This window comes from Macrotis lagotis, chromosome 1, assembly GCF_037893015.1.
Source record: "Macrotis lagotis isolate mMagLag1 chromosome 1, bilby.v1.9.chrom.fasta, whole genome shotgun sequence".
In the NCBI taxonomy this organism is placed as follows: Eukaryota; Metazoa; Chordata; class Mammalia; order Peramelemorphia; family Peramelidae; genus Macrotis; species Macrotis lagotis.
In genome coordinates, this window is record NC_133658.1 from 375441309 (window position 1) to 375468240 (window position 26932).

General features: G+C 38.1%; 2 protein-coding genes across 3 annotated transcripts in view; one reads left to right on the top strand and one right to left on the bottom strand.

Moving 5' to 3' along the window:
• DOCK2 (dedicator of cytokinesis 2) overlaps positions 1-26932 on the bottom strand; it is a 535580-nt gene that overhangs the window by 97711 nt on the left and 410937 nt on the right. For both annotated transcript variants that reach the window (XM_074212450.1, XM_074212449.1), the window contains exons 28-30: positions 19428-19526; positions 14258-14352; positions 3737-3815 (exon numbers count right to left, since the gene is read on the bottom strand). In XM_074212450.1, coding sequence (XP_074068551.1) covers positions 3737-3815; positions 14258-14352; positions 19428-19526 — 273 coding nt within the window. The remainder of the gene's footprint in view (positions 1-3736; positions 3816-14257; positions 14353-19427; positions 19527-26932) is intronic.
• The window catches only part of INSYN2B (inhibitory synaptic factor family member 2B), a 126072-nt gene continuing 121809 nt past the window's right edge, over positions 22670-26932 (top strand). The window contains exon 1 of the mRNA XM_074212451.1: positions 22670-22863. The gene's annotated coding sequence lies outside the window, so the exon portion shown is untranslated. The remainder of the gene's footprint in view (positions 22864-26932) is intronic.

The window sequence follows — 26932 nt, forward strand, 5'->3', positions numbered from 1 at the left end:
CGAGACAGAGCTGATGGTATCAGAAAACAGACTGAAACACATTATTTTTCTCTTTCTTTTACTTTATTTCTCATGAGTGTCTATATTTTGTGGGGGAGGGAATATTATGTTTGCTCTTAAACAAGAATATTTTAGCAATGTATAAAGAATTGTGGAGTTTAAACAGAAACCAAGACTATTACCTATAGGATACGATTATTTTCTCATCACATTCAACTTGGATCAATGTCATGGAAACAATGTAAAGACTAGGATTGCCTTCTGTGGGGGGGTGGGGTGGGGAGCAAGAGTGGGAGAAAGGTTGTGGAATTCAAAAGAAAGAAAGAAAGAAAGAATGATGTTAGGAGGACTAAAGCTCAAAATGTGCTTGGGCTAGTGAGGAAGGCTAAAGATAACAAAAAAAACTGATTAAAAATATCCTGGAAATAAGAAGGATCAAAGAAAGGACAGAACCACTTCTCAGAGTGAATGAATGATAATGTTGGATGGGAAAAAAACTTCTAAACAGTTATTTTGGTTACTCTCTTATTTGTCAAGAAACTTTTGCCATCTTCAGAATAGTAAAGGCAGAAAAATAGTTATTACTAAGAGTAGAAACTTAAGATAAACTGGAAGATGTTAAGAAAGCACCCAATGAATTCAAGTTACCAAGCCAAGACTAAATATATTCCATGATCCTGAAAACTTTTACAGATATTGATTGCAGAATCATAATTAGTGATCTGTAAGTTTGCAGAGAATTAGAAAGGGGATATTGGACTGAAGAAGGACAATTTTCAAACATAGAAGTTTCAATTTTTCAAAAGGGAAGAATCAAATTATTTTAATTCCTGGTAAAATTCAAGAATATGTTACTAAAAGAACAACTAGTGAACATCTAGAAAAGGATTACATAACCACAAAAACCATGTCATATATGCCTATCCTTATCTCTTCTTTCAACAATGTTGTTATCCTATTGAGTGGGGTACTGTAGACATAGCTAACCTAAATTTTTATAAAGTATTGATAAGATCTCAAATGCTACAAAGCATGGGCCAGATAATAGGAGGATTCAGAACTGCTTGAATTGCTAGGCTAAGAGAGTTAGTACTGGCTCAATGCCAATTGGAAAAAATGTCTCTAGTGGATTGCCACATGGACCTTTCCTTGGCCTTGGGTGGCTTCACATTTTTTTTTTCACATTTCTAACAAACATTGATTTGGCTAAAGGAAATTTATATCAAATTTACAAATGATAAAAATCCTAGGTAGGATAGTTAATATGTTGGATAAAACAATCTTGATCCAAAAAAGGTCTTGGCAGATGAGAAAATTGAGCAAAATCTAATAAGATGAGATTGTAAAAGGACAAATATGAAACCTTATAGTTGGGCTCCAAAAATCAGTTTTAGAAGGCCAAGGGAGTTAGTCCAATGCTGAGACAGCTGTGGGTCTAAGAAAGCTCTTTAAGGATTTAGTGGTCATAAATCAACAGAGTGATATAGCAATCAATAAAAGATAGTGCAATCTTGGGTGGTATTAAGAGAGCTACTATGTGTAGAAGCAAAGGGATAAACTATCCCATTATACTGCCCTTAATGAATGGAGTAAGAAAAAGAATATATTAAAACAGTTATGATATGTCAAGTACCAATCTAATTATCAATCATACAAAGAGAAAAATAATACAACCACTGCTCTTAAGGAGTTCATATTATAATGAGGAGGGGTAATTCAATCAGAAGTTTAAGCTGCAAGTCAGATGAAAACACTCCTTGGTCAAAATGGTACAGCAGTAAGATAGATGACAAAACATATTTTTAAGTGTCATTTCCATGAAGAAAACTGAATCACTTTCTGATACTGAATTATTAATAGCACTAAGGATTTCAGTGGTAAATACGTTCTTTTTTGAACCTTTGGTAGCAATGGGGCTGCCTGAAGAGGTGGGGGTGCTTTAAGATCAACTGAACAACAACATAGCAAAAGTAGGCAGTCACAGCCCTTTCTCTGCAGGGGATAGGGCTGTCATTGTTGGGCTAAGAAACAAAACCATTATACAGCTTCTCAGGGCTCTAAGGTTTCTTTGATCATCTATGGAAGCTGATTTAACAGTAGATGGGATTGTAGGTCATCTCTTATGAGGCCACATCTGAAGAGGGATGTTCAATCACCTGTGCCATATTTCAGGACTGACATTTTTAAAGTTGGAATGCCATTCAGAAAATTCTTGACAAGGATTGTAAAGGATATTAATCTAGAGAAGAGAAGATTTGGTCAGAGTGGTTGGGGAGGACATGATAGCTTTCTTCAAGTATTGTTATGTGAAAGAGTATTTAGACTTTCTCTGCCTCAGAAGACAGAACCAGGAACGACTGATAAGTTTTGCAAAGAGGTGAAATTAGGGTTGAGGTGAGGAAGGACTTCTTTTATTTAGAACTGTCCAAAAGAAGAAGAAGTAGATTCAGGAGATTCTAAGTTTCCTCTTCACTAAGAGTACTCAAACAAAAGCTGGATGATCATTTGTCATAGATATTGTGGAATGAAACCTTGCTTGGGTTAGACTGTCTGCAAGTCAAACAGCTTTTACCTAAGTTCCCATAGCTTGCCAAGAGGCAGAACTGAGAATAGAACTCAAGACTCCTAATTCTCAGCCCCCTCTCCACTCTACATGATTTCTACTACACTATGTTATGGACAGACAATTCTCATACCAGTATTAAGACTCTAAAAAAGTTAGTTACTGATGTTTTGTGAGTAGAACCTCTTTGGAGTGGGATCAAAGGCTTTCTTTTCACTATTCCAGAGGCAACAATCTAGATTTCATTGCTCCGATAAAAGCATTGACTTTAACTCTTCATCCTCCTCATCTTGCTCCAAGCTTACCACTTGTGTAGGCTTCTCACCTATCTCTCTATTCATCTCAAAGGTCCTGGGGTAGAAGGGAGAGTGAATTCAGCCCCTAATAGCACAGAGACCGCATGTCAAGGTCCTTGGAAGAGCATAAAAGACAACATTTTAGAAAAAGTTTGCTGCCATCAAGCTGCACAGGGGATTTTAATTGTAAATCATCTTTCAATGTCTGCTGATGACTGCCTTTACAGCCCTAATGAATGTAAAATAGGGGAAAATGTGATGAATTTTTCAAAGGTGGAATCTACTGTGTCACTGCACAGTTAGTGTCTTCTTTGTTGATATAAATTCAGCACCAGATCCATTAGAGTCACCATTTGCATACTCTGTTCAGTTAATGACTCTTCAATCAAGTATGTTCTGCTTGAACCTGGAAACCTCTTCATTTCCCACCCTCACTGATCATGAGAACAGAAGCCTAGAATTCTACCCCCACCTTCTCTGCATCCTTGGGCACCTGGCAGAGCACTAAGCCAACAGAAATACACTTAATCTGATCGGTAAATGTTAAATGGAAATGTTATAAAAGAAGAAGATGAGCATAGAATCAAATTTAGAGATAGACAAGATTTTGGAGGCCATTGAGTCCAAGGCTCTCATTTTACAGATGAAGAAATGGGGGAAAGAAAAGGTTAGCAACTTTCTCTGGGTCACAAAGCTAATAAATGCCTGAGGTAGAATTTTAACCTGGGTTTTCCTAACTCCAAGTCTGATCCTCTACTTTATCCAGTACAATGCCTAACTGCTTGGAGAAAAATCATTGGTTGGCAGGTGGTGGGGATGGGAGGCACAAGGGTATGGAGATGTTAAAGAGCTAAATCTGTCCCCTTCTAACACTCACCTGGAATTCAAAGTTTGTATTCTCCAGAAACTTCTGATTCATGATTTCTGCAAATTTGTTGATGGCCCTCAGGAAGACCCTAAAAGAGGCAGAAATTCAGTCAATATTCAGTTCACTGTAGCTTGGATGGTACATGCTTCTTGGGAAGACCTCATCAAGTCCATGTCTCAGCTCTGTACTTTCTTGGCTCTCTTCCTACATGTCTGATGACTTCTTTTTAGTCTCCTCTGCTCTATCTTTTTATCCCTGTCAAGTCCCTCACTGTGAATGTCTCTCAAGGCTGTGTCTTGGATTCTTTTATCTTTCTTCTTTATACTCTCACTTGGCAATCTCAAGTCCCATGGGTTTAGTTGTCATCTCTATGCAGATGACTCTTAGATCTATAAATCCACTTCTAGTATCTTTTCTGAGTTTCAATCTTGTATTTCCAAAAGTCTCTCAGATATTTTAAAGGGGATATCCCATAGGCAGCAAAATGTGTCAAAAAAAATTCATCATCTTTTTCCAAAAAACCTTCCTTTCCTTCAAATTTCCCTATGACTCTTGAGGGCACAATTATACTCTAAGTTTTCCAGATTTACAACCTCCAAGTCCTCCTCGTTTCCTCACTCCTACTTACCCCACATATCTAATCCCTTGCCAAACTTATCATTTCCACTTTCACAACAATCTCTCCTATACTCACCCCTTCTCCCCACTCACAGTCACCCTAGATCAAGACCTTCTATCCTTCTAATTAGAATCCTTTTCTCAAGTCTCTCTGCATACCAATTTGTCCTACATTCAGCTGCTATAGTGATTATCTTAAAGTATGAGTTTGACCATGTTAGTAATTACACACTCTACCACCTTTCGCCAATTAAGAGAATCCTCATAATTCCCTATTACATCAGGATCAAATATGTCCTAACTTTGTCATTTAAACCCCCCTTCTTATTTCTCTTCAGTATAATTCTGTATTTATCTCTTCTGTATCTTCTCCAAGTATCTCTATTGTAAGTTCATATTTATTTACACGTTGTCTTTTCCCTTCCTCCTCCCCTCAAACTTACAAAGGTTCGGTAGTATAGGAATGGTTTCTGTGGTTTGGGTTTTTTTGGGGGGTATCCATCCTCAGCTGTTAGCTCAATGTCTGGAATAGAATAAGTGTTAATAAATGCTTCTTTGTTGATTAAGAAGTAGAAATATCTATAGAGGTGGTGCCTTCTTGCAGTCACAGGAACTTTGAGAGGGATGATACACACTCAAGGAGAACTGTACAGTCTGAGCACAGCTCTGAGTCAGGGTCAGAAACACTTGGATGATTTTTTTCCTCTCTATGTACTTTCACTCAAGTTAGCACTGAACCACATGGAGGAGATAAAAGCCGTCAGACTGTCACCTCTGCACCAAGAACCCTCCTCTCATGTACAGAATCTGGATGAAGTTCTGCAAGGAATATGAAGGAAGTAATATAGTCTCTGACTTCATGAAATCTCCAATTCAACAAAGGAAAACTAATCCCTGCTTTTGAAGATTGTCCAATCTGTGTCAATTCTATTATCCTTATCTTAAGGAAATTACAAGTTTTGCAAAGGATAACATAAAATATTTCTCACACACACACACACACACACACACACACATATATATCCACAAGTAGACAAAAGAAAATATATAAGAAAATAACAAATTGAATAAACAACAGAATGGTACAGTGGGGAAAAACATCTCTGAAAGCAGAGGAGATGAATGCAAACTCTACTTATGATGCTTACTACCTGTATGACTGTGAGTAAGTCACTCCCCGAACCTCAGTTTCCTCATCTGTAAAATGATGGAATTAGACTTGAGGAGCTTTGATGATTTCAATGATCCTATGGTCTTAAGAAAGTTATTTGTAATCCTTGAAATTATATCTACTTGTGCTGAGAGGATGTGTAATAAAAGGAATCAAGGCAGGACTAGATAGGGATAGCAGGAGGAGTTGAGTTTGAGACTGGTCTCCATTATTCTCCAAAGCCTTAGTCCATCTTCCTTCCAAGGATTTTTTATAAAACTAAAGACTGACTGGCCCATAGAGCAAAAGAGCCAAGGAGAGGAGGAGAAGGTGGTGTGGAGTCAGTGACTTCAGTGTCCTACAGGGAGCTGGTGATTTCTAAGGGCTCTTCCCACCCACACTGGCGACAGGCAGCGATATTTCATTTAGCTCCTGACAGCCCTGGGAATCTCCCTCGGTTTGCAATGCAGGCATAATTGCTGGGGCCTTGTTTGCTTGGTGCCACTTGGGAAAGTAGAGCACAATCAATCTTGCCAGCTGTAATTCACTGCACATACAGGCCACTGTCACCAGGTTATAGCGATGCTCTCATCTTCACTGAGTTGCTGCCCACAATTGCACGGCAAGTCCTCCTTGTTATTGACAATTCACCAATGATAATAAAGTTAATTCTTGATTTTCAGTTTTGAAGAGGGCAGGGAAGGATTATCTACTTTGTGAATTACTTATAGTAAAACTGAAATCCTGGATTGGCTTTCCCCAACTAACTAGTCCTTAATGTGATCCAGCCTCATGGATGGGAAGAAGAATTGATGCTATCTTGGATTCAAGTTTCAGTTTTGGATACTTTCTATATAAAACTACACTTTTTTGGAAATTAGTTGCCACATTCACTCTTTTCCTTTAAATTTAAACTAATAGCTTTTTTAAAAATTCTGTGTTTCCTAACCTACCTAGGCTGAAAGTGCAGAGATGATCTACTGCCCCAGTTTTACCACTAGTAAGGCATGTGAGGTCCAATCCACCCTGACTCTGACCCAGACCATCTAAGTCTTTCTTTTGGAACCTCATGCCCCCCCCGCCCCCCCCCCCATATACACAAATGCAGATCTTAGTATAGATACCTAATTTTCCTAGTCTACCTCAGATCAGAATGCCTGAGCATAAGAAAGTCCTCAGCTTCAATCTTCTTGTACCAGGCATCATCGGCATCACCCATCACATGTTTGTAAGAGATCTAGTCTAAGTCTCTTCTTTCACAAAGTTCTTTTATCTGCAGTAAAGTGTCTTGCCCAACAACACAGAAAAGTAATGCAATCCAGGCTCCCAATTCAGAGCTCTATCCCCAGGACTATCCATTGTTCATGCTGCTTTGAAAGCTGCCTTCCCAAACATACAGAGAGAAAGGCAGATAAACTTTAGAAACCAAAAGAAGGTGATCTGGAAACAGACATCAGGTCAGAGGGGAGGCAAGGTTGAGTGAATGCAGAAATAAAATTCAGCAAAATCCATCACCTGTCAGCCTGTCACAGTCTGAGATTTCCATAGCACTGAGTGTTAATGTGCCTTTGAACATGCATTCCCCCCCCCCCTCAAGAACAGTTATCTGATTCTCCAGATGGGACTGTATTGAGAGCCTGTCATTTTCTGTCCAAACATATCAAATATCTCTAATGCGATACCAAAATGAGGAGTTTTACACCCTCTGTGGCAGGAACAATGATATCAGCAGGCGCCATAACAGTCATTACTCTTGCTGTCAATCTAAACCTGTCTCTGAATCTCAGAGGCAGGTCCAGTGGACCAAGAAACTGAGCTTCTGGTGAGAGAGCAAGCTGGGGGGGAGGGAAGAGAAAGGTTCCTGTACAAGCCTGAAGCTCCCACACTACCACATTCTGGCAACCAAAAATCTCCCTCAACTTCAGACTCAGTTTTTTTTAGACTATGAAAAATAGGACTTTCCTGCCCTCCTCTCCCCTAAGCTCACCCTCACCCAAAGTCAAGCACTATACTTCCAGCATTGGCAGATGAAATGGATGATAATAGTAGCTCACATTTATATGGTACTTAAAGGTTTGTAAATTATTTTCATACACTATCCCATTAGATCCCCACAAAGATCCGGTGAGGTAGGAGTTATAGTCTTTATTTTACAGATAGGGAAACTGAGACTCAGGGAGTTCAGTTGACTTGTCAAAGGACACACAGATAAGTAGCTGAGATGGAATTTGAATCCAGGTCTTCTTGGTTTCAGGCCCATAATTGCATCCATTGTACCATGCTGCCTTAGAATGTGTATGAGCCTCAACACTTATTTATCCTTCAATGGATTTATGATTTCATTTAATTGGGTCCTACCTCTCTCAAACTCTACAGCCTTTCTTTTTATCCTGTTTAATTCTATTCTAAGTTTTTGTTAAATGCTCCTTAAAAAATCTAGGTAATGAGTACACATTAACAACAACATTGTGAGTTGACCGACTATGATGGATGCAGCTCCTCTCAGCAGTTCAGAGAGCGAGGGCAAGCCTGGGAGACCTATTAATGGACAATGCCATCTACATCTAGATGACAAAAAACAAACAAACAAAAAACCCCACAGAATCTAAATTAACACTATATTTACTTTTTAAAAAAATTCTCTCATGATTTTTCTTTTAATCCCGTGGTTTTCTTTCTTTTTCCTTAGTCCTTATTGCTCACACACAAAATGACTAATATGTAAACATGCTAAGCACAAAAGTTCATGTACAATGTTCACTAGACTGTTTGCCATTGAGGGCAGTGGGGTGGGAAGGAAGGGTGGAAGAAAATTGTGTAACAGAAATATGCAAGCTGAGGAATTCTGAAAAACTTTCATAAGATGTAAATGGAGAAGTTAAATAAAAGATCAATCAAAAGAAAAGAATACAGGTAATATTCTAGATTCTTCCTTTTAATATTTCATGAACATCTTGAAAATAGATCTATCATTCTTTACTTTCCCTGTTAATGAAATAATCAATCAAATATTTATAAATTATCTCCAATTTGCCAGACACTGTAAAAGCTACTGAGGATAAATACAAAAGTGAATTTCCCTGCCCACAAGGAGTTTACATTCTGTTGGGGAGAAAGCACACACATTATATTATTATAGAAAAAATAAATATACACAGAATAAATTCAGGGCAATGGAGTTCCCACACACTTTTCTGCTCCTACATATGCTTATTATGCCACTTTTTTTTTGCAATTAAATCTTTGTTGGCAATAGACTTCACATTGCACATCTTTCCATTACCTCTTGCAATGAAAAACATGGACATATGGAAAGAGGCATATTGCTAATTTTATAAATAAAATAATTTGTTGATGAAGAGCATATCTTCAAAATTGTAAGGACCTTAAGGAAGATTAACCTATTTCTCCTTGTTTTATAATGCATACAGACTTAAGTTGAGGATAGAAAGGTCAAGTGGACTTATTTAAAGTTTCAGTTAAAGACAAACTCAGTGTATAGAAAAATGTAGCGGTATATAGTAAAACAAGTTGGGAAAAGATAGAAAAAAATGCGGATTCTGGTCAGAAGTTCTCATAATAGTTTTCACTAAGTACCTTGTATTGGATGAAGTTCACTGAATTTGAATAATCAAATTTTATAGTTTACATGGGTGAACCTTTTGCTACTAACATGCTGTGTGATTTTGGTGTGCACTTTTATGTTTGGATCCTGATGCCTTCATCTATCAAATAGGAGAATTTGACCCTGTGATCTTTAAGATTCCCTACTATTTCTTTCTTTGGAGTCCACACTAAAGGAACATCTTATAGGTAAGATGACATCATGAAGCAGAAACCATAGACAAGATCAAGATAGATCTGTCCCCTTCCTAGAGCAAATAAATGACATATATCAGGGAGTAAAGGAATAAGTCAGGGCATGAGCTCAATTCTTCATCTAAAGAAGATGTGTTACATGTGTGGATGAAGATAAATAGACAAATACTCTCTGTTCTAAACACAACTTCCTCTTAGTTGTACAGCGGGAGGGCTTAAAATAGATGCATGTAACTAGTAAGAAACAGCAACACGTACTGTATCCTCTCAAGAGTACACATGACTCATTTTATTAAGATGAGAGACACACTGATGGAAGATGATAAACATGCCTCAAGAGGTGAATAAAATCATTCTGGGAAAGCACCCAACCGCTCTTAAGAGCCTAGGGATTGCATAGTAACCTGACTACAAGAGCATAGGATTATATGCCAGAACGTTGGAGCTCATCTAGTCTAACATCTTCATTTAAAAGATGAAGTGCCTGAAACTCAATCAGTCAACTACTTATTTTTGCTGGTTTTTTAAAACTGTTTTTCAGTAATGTCCAACTCTTCATGGCTCCATTTGGGATTTTCTTGACAACACTAGAGAAGCTTGCCATTTCCTTCTTCAACTCCTTTTACAGATGAAGAAACTGAGACATATAGGTTAAATGACTGCCCAGGGCCACACAACTACTACGTGTTTGAGATTAGATTTGTACTCAGCTCTTCCTGACTCACAGCCCAAAAGAAGAATCTTGGGATGACCTTTGAAGTAAACTTGAAACAACATCTTCATGAGGCAGAGATGAAGGGAGGAAGCATTTCAGGCAGAGGAAATAGGTTACATAAAGCTATGGAACCAGGAGATGGAGCGTGTGATAAACAGCCAGTGTGTTTGGACAGTGAAGAACACGAAGGGAAATAATGTATAATTAGGCTAGAAAAATAAGGGCACAAAGGCAAAAGTTGTTAAATGACATATAAAAGTGTGTTCATTGACCGTGGAGAAGGGAAGTAACTTGTCCAGGACCGTGTAGCTTGTAAAGGAAGCATAGTGTTCAAACCCAGGTCTCCTCCCTTCAGCTCCAGGGTTCCTAAGCTGGGATTCCCCAGGGGTCAGTCCATCCTCTGGGAGGGGAGGGGGAAGTGCATGGCTTGGCCTAATGGTTGGGTGGGGGGCTCAACCTTAAAACCCTGCTAAGGCATAATCCAGAGCTGCTCTGGCACATGTGTGACAAAGGAGCCTTCCACATGCTGGTATCATAGACCGCCCTTCCCATTTAGCTCAAAGTTGACACCTTCCCAGAAGGTTTCCCTGACCTAACCATTAGCAATGATATCTTCCTGCTCTGCACTCCTGCAGCACACATGTGCACCAACTTCTATTGTTTGTCTTTCACATGTGTACAACTCTCCCCAACTTTACTGTCTTGCTCTGCTCTGTATTCTTCAAAGAGTCTCATGTAGGTAGAATTGCTTAGTGGAAATAATACCACATGTGGATTCAGAAGACCCAGGTTAGAATCTTTGCCCTAATATTTACTACTGTGCACCCTTGGTCCAGGTAATCTTCCAGATTCCCTTTATCTTTAAATCCAATGTTCAACATAATAAATGCTGATTCAATGTGTAGTGTTTTTCTTTAGGGAGTGTTTTATAAATATTTATAAATGCACTATCATTTTTAAATGTCCTGCTAATACATATAAAAAATCAGGAGATTAAATCTCAAAGGGGAAAAAAATTCCCATGTAAAATTTGGTTCACTTAAAACATTCGAAATAATGTGACCATTATAAATTATCATTGCTCTCAAACCTTCCAGAAGACTGCATTTTGCTGACAGAAGACCTGAGGAAATTCACATTAATTCATTTTGGTTTATGTATTGTGATATTTACCTATGTATGGAAGTGAGGGGAAAAAAGCTACACATGCCCTCTGCTTCTTTGCACTCCTACCTCCTCCCTCACCTCATTTACACTAGCACCCAAAGAAATCAGTACAAGAAGGGTTAGAGGGATATAGGCATTTGAAGATGAGGAGGAAAGGATCAAGAAAATGTGCTGTTATAAATATAATCTCATTTGATCTTCACAAGAACCCTGTCAGGTTATGATTTACAGTTGTGGAAACTGAGGCAGACAGAAGTTAAGTGACTTGATCAGGATCAGCTAGTGAATGTCTAAGGGCAAATTTAAGCTCAGAGCTCCCTGACTCCAGACCCAGTGTTCTATCCACTGAACTACTTCACCACCTCTAACATAAAGCCCTTTGTAGTCTTGTTGTATTATGAGGTGTGTATCATTTACACAAAAGAAAAAAATCATGATTATAGATCAGCTTTCATGTTTTTGTTGATTTAAGGGGAGAAGGAGACATGAGGTCTAAGATATTAGGGGAAACATAGGACACATCTGTCACCTGACAAGAAGGACACCTTCAACATTGACACAAACTGGCAAAATGACAGAATATAGAACTAGGAGTCAAGAAACCAGATTTCTTCAGCTTTACTATTGACTAGTATAATATGTTCTTGGATAAATCTTTTCCCCTTATTGGACCTCAGTTTCACCATATATAAAATAAGAAAGTTGGACTAAATCCCTCTGAGTATTCTGAAAAGTTAAAAGTGATAAGAAAATGTAGGTATATGGGGCAAGTCCCATGATATTGTTGCAGAGAACTCCCAGGGGAGGAAGTTTCCTCCATTGAGGCAGATGGGCACCTGCTCTGCAAGATGATCTTAGCAATTTGAAATCCTACAGAGCTTACTGGAGAATTAATAGGTTAAATGACTCAAGTTCATAGACAGAGTGTGTCAAAGATCAGACTGGAACCCAGTATCACTGACTTCAAGATCAGCATGATAGCAATGATGCAATCCTACTTCTAAATGAAAATATAGGGGTTTAATATAGAATTATGAATTTAGACCAAGAAGAGAACTTAAATTTGATGTTTTCTAGGTTGATCTTCTCAGGTTACAAATGAAGAGCCTGAGGTCCAGAAAGGTGAAGAAACTTGCTAAAATGTCACACAGATAGTCAATAGTTGAGCCAGGATTTAAACTTAGATCTTCTGCCTCTGAATTCTGGCTCTTTCTATTATTTTGCTACAAAGGGGAAAAGGAAGCTCCTGCAATAGTAGAATTGCTTTAAGAGGCGGTGTGCATAATGGACAATATTGCCCATAGGTGGCAGAAAGACATCAATTCAAACCCAGCCTGACATTTGTTAGTTGTGTGAGCATGGGCAAGTCCCTTACTGCCTCTGTGCATCAGCTTCCTCATCTGTAAAGTGAGGATAATAATAGTTCTTAACTCCCAAAGTTGTTTTGAGGATCAAATGATAGAACTATATGGAAAATGCTTTGCAAATCTTAAAGTACTGTATAAACATATGTTATAACTATTGTTATTATCATTTACAATTACCATGGAATTCATAGGACTAAGGGCTGCCCCCCCCCACACACACACACACAGTTCAGGCTGTGCTCTTGAGAAAACACAACTTCTCTGACTGCTCTTAATGTAGAAATCTAAATGCCTAGCATTTTCTTAAGAGATACAAATGTTTTCACTTGGGAGATGATTTCAAGTTCTTAGATTTCTTTGAAAATTAAACACAATGGGAGTTGGAGAGTATATGCAGAGAAATTACAAAACATAGAACAATAGGGCTCAATCTGTAGTCTCAGGAATGTCAACTGCATGGTCTGGGAGAGTTCTTTAGACCTGGTCTCCAAAGCACTTTTGCCTTGGTTGACCTCACAAAATACTTTTGTGGATGAGCCTGAGACAACTAGGCCAATGCTCAGACACTGCCTTTGGAGATAATGAGACTAACAACAATCTAACTTTACAAAGCACTTTGAAATCTGTAAAGCACTTGGCAGGTGTTATCTCTCTTGATCCTCACATTAACCCTGTGAAATCAAACCTATTATAAATAACCATTTATGGCTGAGGGAAAGAAAAGGAAGGGAGTCAAGTATAAATGGGGGTTGATATTTATCTGTGACACTAAAGCTGGTGAGGGGCATCCTTTAAGATGAGAAATGCTGAATAAACTTGTGGTGTTTTTCTTTAAAGAACATTTTATGAATATTTGTAGATGTACTGAGCATTTATAGATGCAAGACTAAGGCTCCTCCCCACAACCCAGACTGTGTTCCTCAGATAAAATAATTTTTCTCCCTGCTCTTAATGTAGAAACCTAAGTACCTAGCATTTTCCTTAGAAACACAAATCCTGGTCTGATCCTCCATTTTAAGAAGTGGGTGATCACCAAGACTGAATCCCCTGCCCTGGTGTGGTGGGAGGACCAGCCATTCACACTCCTTTCATAGAAATGAATCAAGTCATGATTCTGACATTTTAGCAACAAGTTGATTTATTTTTATCTGCGCTATATATGAGAGAGAGCAGCACAGAATTCCAATTCTTACTTCTCCCTTGCTCCTCCTGCTCATTGCCAACTGTCTGAAATGACTGGTGGTTGCTCCACTATGAGGTCTAGGAGCCAATTTCTCTATAGTCACAGGACTGAAAATGAAAGTGCTCAGGTGGGAGACAAGTTGTCTTTCTAGGGATGTAGACTGAAGGAGGAACTGAAGCCAACTACTGAAATGCTTGGGTTAACTTATTTCCAACCTCCTTAACCTAACAGGCTGAGATCTCTGACACCTCCTCTTTTACCTTCTTCCCCAAGTCCCTCCTTACTGGGGCTAAGTAATAGTTGAGGATGCAGGGTAGAATACCAGTATTGAGAAACACAACTCTAGGATATAGAGATGATGCCGCAGCAGGAAGAATGGAGCTTCCCTGATGTTGTACCTTAACTAAATTTTTGCCTAATATCAATTCCCACTAGCTCCAATGAGATGTTTTGCTCCATGATGAAGGCAATGATGCAAGGTTGGTAACACTTTGCTACTTCCAGCACTCACCTGTTCTGAACCATGCTCATGGCCATCCAGTCCTGGGGATATACATTCTTCCCAATGAGATCCTTGAACATGATGAATGTTTCCATCAAGAAGTCCTGGAATGATGAAGAGGATAAGATTTGTAACCTGCGATCCCTGGAAAAAATCTCTTGGCTGGCAATATCCAATTGTTTCTTCCCAAACTGCCTCACTTTAAAAATGAAAAAAAAAAAACCTGGGATAAACAAAAAAAAGTAGCATTTGAACTCAGAGCCTCTGGCTTTAGAGATGATATTCTACCAGGAAAGATAAGGCTAACTTGCATACCTCTTAGGAAGTCAATGCCATTGAATGAGCAGCAGACTTCAAATGACAACTTAAAAGTTCATTACCAGGAGCCTGTCACACAAAGATAAGTAGTACACAAAAGCAGAAAGAAAAACACCCTCACAATAAGCCACTGCTAATTCTTGTCTTGAGAAGGAAGGAAATAAAAGCTCTCTTTAATGTAGCAATTTTTAAATTATCATCCTAAATATGAACTTGAAAAGGAAATAACCTACATCATATGAGAGCATCTCAGTTCATCGCTCCCATAAACTATTATTAAAATGAACACATAATTAAAAGTGCTGTAAATGCTGCTAATTCACAAGTCTGTCCCTCACTTGCAGGCATCTCTGTCTGTGTCTGTTTGTCTGTCTGTCTGTCTTTCTGCCTCTCTGTCCCTCTCACTCTGTCTTTCTGTGTCTGTCTCTTTTTCTCTCCCCCTTCTCTTTTCTGTCTCTCTGTCTCTCACTGTCTCTGAGTTTCTCTTTCTCTGTTTTTTTTCTCTTTCTGTCACTGATTCTCTGTATGTTTCTTTGCTCTTCTCACTTTCCTCTTACTCAGATTTTTTTTTAAAGAATCATTAAGTGGTTGGGGGGTTAGGATTATAAGAGATAAATGGAATTAGAAGCTATTAAGCACCTATTACATGCCAATTCCTATGTTAAATACTTTACACATATGATCTCACTTGATCTTCACAACAGCTCTGAGAGGCAGGTGCTGTTATTATCGCCACTTTACAAATAAGGAAAAAAGGTGTAGTAACTTGCCCAGAGTCACATTGCTAGTATGTGTCTGAGGTCAGATTCTACATGCAGTGCACTAGCCACTCCACCACCTAGCTATATCACATAACATTCAGGAACATCATCTGATTTGCTCCCCCCGCCCCAACAATTCTTTAAGATAGTTAAATCAAGTATTATCATACCTGTTTTACAAGTGAATTCACTTAGCCCTGTTTGCCTCAGTTTCCTCATCTGTGAAACGAACTGGAAGAGGAAATGACAAACCACTCCAGTATCTTTGTCGAGAAAACTCCAAATGGGGCCATGAATAGTTGGATATAATTAAAAATGATTGAACAAGAAAAACAAATTTTACAGATGAGAAAACTGAAGTTCTTATTTTTCTAGATCCCAAGACGTACAAATGGATTAGGAGAGCATGAGGTCACTGAGCTCTCTCATATAGAACAACAACCAAAACATTTATTAACCTCCAGAATTTGCTTTTATTTCTTGACAATTTATATCAACTTGGGACACCATCCCACATCTTTGAAAACAAGTCACTTTACCTAGCTAGACCTGTTTAATCATCTCTAAAATGAAAGTGTGGACCAGGTGAACTCTAAAGGTACTTTTCAGTCTCCTCCTCATGATCCCCAAGTGATACAGAGTGCAGACAAAGGCTTCTTAATTAAGTCCCTTCCTCTGGGGCTTGGGAATTTTATTAGACTGTAAGGATTCCCTGAGGACAGGGGCCAAATCCTATTCTACTTTGCATATCCTTAAATGAATTGCCCAGAGTAATTATTCATTTGAGGGAAGGGTGTGGAGGAAGAGAGGCAGACTTGTGATTTTATCTATGTAAGTAATTCATGGCAAGGAAACTTTTTTACCTGAAAAAGATAAGCAAGTCAGCTTATTTTAAAGTCTGAGAGAGGTACTTGGACCACTGAGATTTTAAATGAATTACTGATAATCACATAGCTAGTGTGTGTCAAAGGCAGAACTGGAACTCAGGTCTTTTTGATTCTAGAGCCAATCCTCAATCCATTAACATCATGCTCAACCCATATAATGAAATTCTATGGCCATCTGAATAGGCAATTAGTTGGCTCAGTAGATAGAGTGCTAGACCTGGAGTTAGGAAGACTCATTTTTTTGAGGATTCAAATCTGACCTCAGACACTTACTAGCTGGGTGACCCTGGACAAGTCACTTAACTCTGTCTTGGTTTCCACATCTACAAAATGAGTTGAAGAAAGAAATGGAAAACTACTCCTATACTTTTCCCTAGAAAACCTCAAATGGGATCATCAAGAGTCAGACGCAACTGAAAAATAACTTAAACAAGAATACGAGCATCTGAAGTTAGTAGGAGAAGCTTCTTGGGGGCAGAGGCTATTTTACTTCCAATTCTATGTACATAGCACAGTGACTTAACACATAGCAGGTATTTAATAAAACCTTACTGATTTATTGACAGGCACTACAATATTATGGTTGTAGGCAGTGCTGGAAAGGGCTATGGAAAAGGTAACCATATTGTATGAATAAGCATCATTCCAGAAATTGGTAATGCTATCAGCTCCAGAAATGGAATGACTGATGAAGGAAGAGTATGTATTCATTTCAAATTTGGTCCTATATCCTTTGTCATTGCCATTGTCAGTATGTTATTGGTCCTATGGATTTCTATGGACAAAGAATTCATCATCTAAAGGTCGACCCTTCTGGGGATGAATCTATATTTAATGAGTCTAACACAGTAGACACACAGCAGTCTGGTTCTGACACTGTACTTGAACCCTTTCCAGTTTAGAGAAGCTGCCAGAATTTTTTGGGGGGGAAGAAAAATGCTTACATTTGCATACACATGCAAATATACATACACCATATGTGTATACATATGCCTTCCACCCCCATCCACACTCACATTTTTACTCTAATCCTATCCAAGAAAGGTCCCATGGGAGAAGAGAGAATTCTGATCAAATAAAATAATATTTATAAAGTGTTTTACACAATTTTTGACACATGGTACTTACTTAATAAATCCTCATTTCCACCTCTCCCCTCCCTCTAAAACTCACTGACCCTAAACATAACTATGTGCAATATGAATAACTGTGTTGCACATGTTACTTTTAGTTGTAAAGTAGCATTTTTATATAGGCTTTCTCATTTGAGCAAATTGAGGAAAGCACAGTGGATGGAGTACTGAATTAGGAGTCAGAAAGACCTGAGTTGCAACCCTCAGACAGTGTGATCTTGGGCAAGTTATGTACCTTTTGTTTGCTTCAGTTTCCTTAACTGTAAATTGAAAATAATAATAGCATCTACCTAGAAGAATTGCTTTGAGGATCAAATTAAAAATTGGTGCAAATTATCAGACAAAGAAATCAAAGCTATCTATAGTCATATGAAAAACTGCTCTGAATCATTATTGATTACAGAAATACAAATTAGAACATCTCTGAGGCACCACCTCAAATCTTTCATATTGGTCAATATGACTAGAAAGGATAATGATTGATGTTGGAGGGGCTGTGGGAAATATGGGACACTAATGCATTGTTGGTGGAGTTGTGCACTGATCCAACCTTTCTGGAGAGGAATTTGGAATTATGTCCAAAAGGCATTAAAAATTTGCATACCCTTTGATCCAGCAATACCAATACTGGGTCTGTATCCTGAAGAGATCATGATAAAGGATAAAAATTCCATATATATATTTATAGCAGCTCTTCCTGTGGTGACAAGGAATTTAGGATGCCCATCAATTGGGGAATGGCTGAAAAAAATTATGGTATGTGTATGTGATGGAACACAGTTGTCCTATAAGAAATCATGAGGTATAGGATTTCAGAAAAGCCTGGAAAGACTTGCATGAACTGATGTTAAGTGAAATGAGCAGAACCAGAAGAACATTAGATGCACTAACAACAACATGGGTGATGATCAACCATGATGAACCTGTTCATTTCAGCAGTAAAATAATTAAAGACAATTTTGAGGGACATGTGATGAAAAATACCATTTGTACCAAGAGAAGGAATTGTGAAATTTAAATGAAGACAAATTTGTAATCTCTAACAAATCTTTTCTTTCTTCCTTTTGTATTTAACTCTTCTCTAACAACATGTTCAGTTTTGATCTATGTTTAGTATGGTTACAAATGTAAAGCCTGTATCAGATTGCTTTCTTGAGTGGGGCGGGTAGAGGGAAGAAAGGGAGGGAAAAAAATTGTAAAACTCAAAAGCTTGCAAAAATGATCAGTAAAAACTACCATTGCATATAGTTGGAAAATCAAATAAAGTATTTATATATTAAAAAAAAAAATTAGTGCAATACCTCACATATAGTGTGGCTATATAAATGTGTATTCCTTCCTCTTCCCCTTCCTTCATAACATACAATAGTGAATCCTGTTACCCACCAAAACAGATGAGAAAATGGAGGCCTGAGATTATAACAGATGAAGGAACTTAGATAATACCTGACAGAACTGGTACTAGAACTTAAAAAATCCTGAATTCAGAAAAATATAGCCCCTCTCTTGGCCAAATATATATTCCCTGTTAGTTTCTTTGTCTCTACAGATGAATGCAATGACTGTCCACACCAATGGGGTGAGCTCCTTAAATGAAAGAGGATGACTTATTTCAATTATCTATGTCTTCTCACAGCTGCAGGCATTCCCACAATTACTTCAAGTCACAATCTAACTAAAGTTTCTTTAGCCTGGATGATTCTTGTCCTTTTAATCCCAAATGTAATAAACACCTTTGACTTTGCTGAAGATTTTTTCTTTTTGACTTGTTTTTGTTTTTAAATGGGAACCAGTGAAACTTTTGGACTGTGGCTGTTTCATCCTTTGGTCTCACTACATGAAACACCACTTCCTTTTTTGACCATATTCTTACCCTTAACCTTTAACTTGATACAAATTAAATGATGTCTGCTATATTAATCAGTAGCCCATAATTATGGACCATCTTTACTAAGTGCCTGCTATGTGTTAGAACTGGAGAGATAAGGAGTAAACTAAAAGTGAATGATGGGGGGGCTTTCCCACATAATCTGATGTCCCCATTTATTCCCTTCCCCTCTTTTCTCTCAATCAAACTTACCACAAGTTCAGAACTTGTCTGGAAAGTCTCAATGTAAAAAGAATAGTGCTGGTCTCCCATCTGGTTTAAGATAGCTGTCATGCATGCCACAAAATGACTCTGTGAGGAGTATAAAAAAAAGAAAAAGAAAAAGAAAAATTCATGAATCAATGAAGGAATAAGATCATAATGTCAAACTCTTGCATTTCAGATCTGGAGAGAACCTCAGAACTCATCTAATCTCTTTATCTTTGATCAGGATCATACCTGGGTCATCTCAGGTAGGATAGATGGCAGAAACCCTGAACTAGGTGTATGGAGAACCTACTCCTAATTACATGTCTCTCATTAATTCTTTATGGGGTGATAGTGACTTCCCATCTCTCAACTTCAGTTGACAAAGAATGTTTCACACTAATTGATCTTTAAGTTAGTTCTAAGTTCTATGTCAAGGGTGGAAGTCATTCATTTGTCAAAAAACTTTCCTGGAGATGGAAAATCCTTCAATCACATTTCACCCTCTTAACTCTTCTCTTATAGGAAATACTTCTCCAGAGCTTGCTTCACTCCCCCCTAATTATTTGTGGTATATAATAAAAGGCTATCTAAATAGGGAGTTCAAACGATCTCTAATTCTTATTCAACCATGATCAGTCCTGTGACCTAGGACAAGTCATTTCAGTTATTTTTGTCTCAATTGCCTTGCTGATGAAATGGGGAAAGTAATTCATTCTCTTTCCATCCCACAAGATGAGTGTGAAGCTGAAATCAAATGATGGATTAAATGCAAGTTCCTTGAGGTCAGGCACTATCTCATTTTTCTAATTGTATCCCCAGCAGTTCATACAGAGAATGCACTTAATAAATGCTTTTAAAAATATAATTTGTTCATTCATCCCTTCTTTTACAGATATCTTATAGATATGACTTGCAATAGAAACATAAAGTATCATTATTCTTTTTTCCCATCCTTAATGGAAATGAATTATAGCTAGCTATTGTTCTCTAAATGATACTCAATAAGCATTTATTGAGCACCTATTATGTATCCAGACCTACACTTGGTCACTCGTGGCTAACTTTTTTTCCCTAAGGTATATATCATGATCCCTATTTCAAAAAGTTTACAAACTTGTTGAGAAGACTAAAGACCATGAAACAACAAATCAATACAAATTCAGTATATGATTAAATACTAAATTGTATGGAACAGAATGTAAGGGTTATAAGAGATAAGAGAAAGTTAAGATCAATGAGACTGGAATAATCAAGAATGGAAACTTAAATTGGTGCAGCATTAAAAATTGGCAGGAATTAGAAACTGAAAATAGGCAGGTTTAGAAATTGAGGGAATGTCCATCAGCTGGGGAATGACTGAATAAGTTGCAATATATGATGATGGAATATTACTATGTAATAAAAAATAATGAATGGTTTTTAGAAAAATATGGAAAGAATTGCATGAAATAATGTATGGTAAAATGAACAGAACCAACAGCAAAGCAATATTGTTCAAAGAGTAACTTTGAATTAATAAGCTATTCTGAGTAAATATGATCAAACATATCAATTACATAAGACTTATTAAGGAAAATGCTATCCCCTTCCAGAGAAACAATTGATATAAAGAACTAGATAGATAGTATATAACTACACATATATTCACATATGTATATATATACATACATGCATATATGCATGCATACATACATAATATATTGGCCTCTAATGTGGGATTGGGAAGAAAGGAGGGAGGGAGAAAATGTAACTCAAATTGCAATCACAAACATTTTTTAAAGTGAGCAATATTTAAAAAGGTAGTACAGATTCCTCATTTTTAAGAGAGATGGGAGTATCAGACTAGGTGAGCTCTAAGAAAAATCCCAGTCCTAAATCCTCTTACTGCATGACTTTTGGGGAACACTCTCCTTGGTTATCCCAGTCCAGTGGAGGCCCTGGAAAAGAAGAGGGCTGATTTAGAAGTACAAATAGGACTGAAATCTCTGGGAACCCTCATAAAAGTTGCATAATCAACTGTAGTACCAGAATAGATCTCCATAATGCTGATTGTTCTCTTTAGAAAGTAAGTTCCCAGAGGGCAGGGCTAGTTTTTCTTTTGTCTTTTTATTCCAAGAGTTTAGCAGAGTGCCCTGTGTGCAGTAGGAATAAATGTGCATCAAGTACTGTACCAGGCAGGGGAGGAGTGATACAAATACAAATATGGCAGTCCCTGCTCTTGAGATGTTTTTAACATGGTGCTTAACAAGTGCTTGCTGAATAAAGATGTATTGCCTAAATCTTAAGAAGGAAAATATACTATTGTAGGATATTCTTCATTAAAAAAAACTTATTAAAACCAATTGAACAAAAAATGCATCCTTACAGATTATATGACTTATGTAACTCTCTGGGGTCTCCTTTTTCCTGCTACACAGAAAAGTATTCAATGAATACTCGCTCAATCACTCTCCCAAAGACAGTTCTGTAGAAGCTCCTTTGAAAGTGATTTTCAAATTCATCTCCTCTTAAAAAAGGAATAAAATTTATATTCTCTCTAGACCCAGTTGGTTCATCCCAGATGTTCAATGAAAGTTCAAAACCATCAAGGGATTCTAGAATTGATGTTATTAGCAACTCAGACCAACAGCAACACTTGAGAACTCAAAGAAGGTCCCCAGGTCTCCCAAAGAAAGAGAAAAACTGTCTTTGATGGAGGCTTGGAAAATTCCTCAGATAAGATATCTCCCTTTAACTAAGCTCCCAGGGGGTAGTAAATATCTGAGGTATCAAATGTCCCCACAAACCCTGATACATGTATAATTCTAAGACTATACCAACTCAATAAAATATGGAATGAACACTTAGCCAGGGAACCTCCTTCTAGTCCCTACCCTGCCCATCAACTCTTGTCAGATCTTGGTCAAGTCCTTTAACCTCTCTAGGCACTGGCTTCCTCATCCAAAAATTGAGGAAGTTAGAGTTCTTTCCAACTCTTAACAGTGTTTTGTTTCTACAACAGGCTTGTTTCTCTGAGGAGTCTCTGTTGAAGTCTGTAATATCACATTATTTGGTCTACTAGTTAAGAATGTAAATAGTCCTATTTCTCTCTTCTCTTCAATCTTTCTTTTAACTCTTCTTTATCTCATTTCTCTCTTTCTCCCTCCCTTCCCCCCTTGCCCCCCCATTACACCCCTCCCCTTCCTTTTCTCTCAAAGAGTTCAGTGTGTGACCACTAGAGGTCTTTTTTTCTTTCACATGGTAGCTGCTGTGCATGGTACGGCTTTTCATTTATTCCTACGTGAGCAGACCCACTACACTTCTTGCATATAAACAGTGAAAAATTACAATATAAAGGGCTTAATATACCTTCTCTTGGAGCAATTTTCTGACTAGTCAAAGCCTTGTCTGCTTAGCAGGACTGAACTCTATTTTCTGCAGGTAATTCCAACATCTCAAGGTAAGAAATCTATTTTATTGTTATTAATGGTCTTAGAAGAGGAAACGTTAAAATCTATGTGACAATAGTTTTCTTCCGAAGGTCTTGTTGAAATGAGTCTAGGGGGGTGGGGGGCTATGGATTCATGTGCTTGTGTAGATGTGTATGTGTGTATATATATCTATTTTTGATAAAAATCTACCACTGTTAGAAATGCAGGTTGTCCTAGTAGGCAGCATGAGGGGGCTGCCTGAGATTTCGAATGGCATTTGAATTTTAAGGGGAAAAAACACTCCCTAAAGCAATCATTTTTAGATCAATTTATTTAGAATTAAGCAGAAATGCCAGATTATAGCAAGCCTTGCTTTTAGAAACTTCCGTGCTATGAGGTTGGGGGGGGGGGCAGAGAGGGATATCCTTTTCCATTTACAGAAAGTAACCATTTTATGAACCGTTATCTCTTTGCAAGTCGTTGGTCAACCTGGCATTGCTCACAGAGCAATCAAAATGACTTTTATCAGCTTGTTAATTCTTCTATTTTTAACTAAGTTATAGGGGGGAAAATAAGATGAAATTCTGAACAATTTTATACCCCATGAGATGGAAGTTTGGGCAACTGTGGATAGAAACTGAGTAAATATTCTGATGTTTTGTCATTAACGAAAAATGACAGTGTCCTGCTTCTGACTAGAATCATTTGTTTTTTCCAGGTTAGTCAGTTTCTAGTATCAAAGCTGTCAAAAATCACATCTGTGTGACTGATCGATATATAAGACAGAACAAGGCACTATAGCAGCAGGTCTGCTTTAGCAAACTATCCCTTTCCCTGCTATTAAAAAAGAAAAATCCCCTTTGCTACTACATTACAGAGGGATGATGCATTAACATTGCACTTGTGTGACCTTTACTAATTTCTTAGTAGCAGATACCCAAAAGGACATTCATTACTCCCTTTTTCTTGGACAAGTTTGAGACTTTATTCTTTCTTTCTTTCTCTCTTCATTTCTTTCTTTCTGGAATAAGTGTGGAAGGCAATGTCAGGATTTCATTTGTTCCAAGGTCCTCTGACACTCCCCAAACTCATGGTGGCTTTCCACTTCCTTCCTACCTTGACAATGCTCAAACTTTATAGTACTAGACTTCCAACTCCCAGCTCTGCCAGAATCCTAGATAATAACCTAATATTAGCACAACTGAATAATTTGCAAAATGGTAGGGGGGCACCCCCACTGTCCAAAATAATGATTATAGCACTCCATTTGTGAAGATTCTCCCAATGGAGGCAAATCAGGGATCAATGTATCTTTACTACTGAGGCATGAGGCAGTCACTCATCTATCTTCTTCAGTATGCCAGGGGACTGGTGGGGAAATTGCCTTTTAAGACCAATACTCGGGGAACTGCATATTAAATTCTAGAGCACAGTATCTGAGCAGTAAGCACAGTCTAGCCCAGCCACCTCTGCTACATTTAGGCTTGTTGAAATGCATTTAATGAATCGGAGCATAGAGGTGCATGATTGAAACTAGGTCAAATATGTAAAAATAAGTGTAATCACAGGAGACACTTGGATGATGAGAGAATACTCAGACCCTAGCAGTGGCAGGACTTACTTGGTGTCCATACACTCTCTAGTTATATTGCACAACCAATCCTGTCAATTAAATTGGTGCATTAGCTTGGAGATCTATACACTTGAGTGAGAATTTAACTTCCAAAGGAAAGAATGACTATCAACTTACAGTGGGCAGGGGGAAAAGGGTCAGTAAAGTGAGCTCAAAATTAATTAGCTGGAATATAAGACTGTTTTGTTGTGAGTGAATTAACAAAGGTTTGGGGGAGGGGACAAGTAGGGTTTAGTGCAGAATCTGTCAGATTTTTAAAATCTACATTTATCTACCTAAACACAAGCACCCTGACCAAATTTGGATTAGCAGCCCAAACACCCATGGTGCCTGGTGTGCTTTGGAAACAGGATTATCTCACTGTTTGGCCACTAGAGGACCAGTGCACCACTGATAAGAACTGGGTGTGTTTCCCATGGGAAGCTGACTCTTGCCCCCTTAGCTGGGAGTAGGAGCAGTGAGCTTCTTGGAGAATCAAGTTAATTCTGGGGGGTTTAAAACTTCAGGAGCCAGCAATGAAAATGCTAACATTACTATGCAATAGCAGCTGGTGACATGTTGCTATAGTAACTTCAAATCATGTGCAAGACCAAAATAAAATAAAATATATAAAGCTCCAAAGAGATGTCATGAGAAAAACTTGGCAAGGGGGGATGCAAGGAATAAAACATTCCTTCTATCCATCATCTATATTTTATGTGGCCAGTAACTACTTATATGTAGTTCTCCCACTTGTACTCAAGGGTGTTGTGTGAATTTATAAGATGGGTTTATTCTCCAATGGAGTCAGTGCTGGAAGCATAGTTCAGTGGAAGGGCAAAGGGTATAGAATCAACTGATCTGGATTGAAATATGTGCTTGGCCATTTGCTCCCTGTATGACCTTGGGTAAGTCTAGGAACTTCTCTGGTCCTTAATTCTGTCAGGGGTAAAATGAAACACTTGGACAAAATTATTTTTCAGGTCCCTTCCTGCTCTAAATCTATGTTTCCATGAAGGAAGTCCTAGGCTGGAGAAAGAAGGATCCCATATGTTAGCAACAGTATTAATAACTGTATAAGATTTCCAGAGCACTTTGTATGTCAATTTATCTACTCTCCACAAAACCTTGTGAGATAAGAATTATTAAAACCAAATACTAAAGAAACTAAGCCTGAGAGTGAGAGTACCTAGGTCACACAGTTAGCAAGTAGCTGAAGCAGAATTTGAAGCTGTCTTCTTGTTTCAAAGTACAACATGCCAGCTAACCACCAGTTGGACTTGCAGAGGATGGAATGTGTTGATAAGATCATTTGATTTTTGAGTCAGAAGATCTGGGTTTGAATCTCTGGTCCTTGGTACCTAGTAAGCTAGGTGAGTCAATTCCCTTTGTAGGACTCAGTTTCCCTCTATATAAAAATGATGGGATTTGGAATAAGTGATTTACTAACGTTCCTTGTGGCTTTAGCATCCTATCGATTATTTCTTCTCTTTAGAGAGTTTATGGTTCCTTTTTCAAGGCCCTCTCCCTTTGCATCTCAGGAAGCTAGAGGAAGGGATGTGTGACTCAGTCTCACTAAGTACTGATCCTCATCGGAGGTCTTCCTAGGATGATGTGTTTGCCTAGGTGAAGTCATGCTGAGGCAGTTTCCTCCCCTAACTCCTGGCCTGGCTCCAGGGAGGCTGTGTGGATTAGTTCATTAAGTATTCTGCCGTGAGGAGGAAATTATGGCTTTCAGTATCATGCCTGTCTTCAAATGATGGGAAATGCTGTACTCTCAAAGCTTTAGTTCCAATAAAAACAAAATATATACTTTGACCCTGAAACTATGTTTTCAGTTACAAACATGCCAAGTATTCAGGTACTTAAGAAATCAAGAACATGCCTATCAAAATTGAGATCAGTAAGACATTTATATTATTTAGCAGAAATTATTGGTAGGTAGAGGCAGCATGGTAAAGAGAGACTACAGGGCTTGGTGGGTCCAAATTCTGCTTCTGACAATTACTAGCTATTTGATCCATGGCCAGTTGTTTCATTTTACACCTGACAGAATTAAGGACCATAGAAGTTCCTAGATCTGTAGATCTCAGGTAGCCCCTTAGGACTTAGTGTGGCATTGTGGAAAGAAACTTGGATTTGGAGCCAGAAACATTGGTTCAAATCTATCTCTACCTATGTGACCTTGAACAAGTGGCAACTTCTCTGGGCCTCCATTTCCTCAACTCCAGTAGGAAGAATTTTGCTTTTTTGACTGGTAAGGTCCAACCCAGATCTAAATCTATGACCCTTTGATTTAATTTCCTAGAACAAAGACCAGAAATACCACTCCTTTATTAGCTCCTCCCCTTCAAGGGAATAAGATTAGAATCATGAGTAGCAACAATGGAGGCATTGTTGATGAAGGAGAGAAAAAGGGGGCTAAATTCCCACAAGGGAGGTAGAATGGATGATGTTAATTCTAGTTAATCAGCACCTCTAGTTCA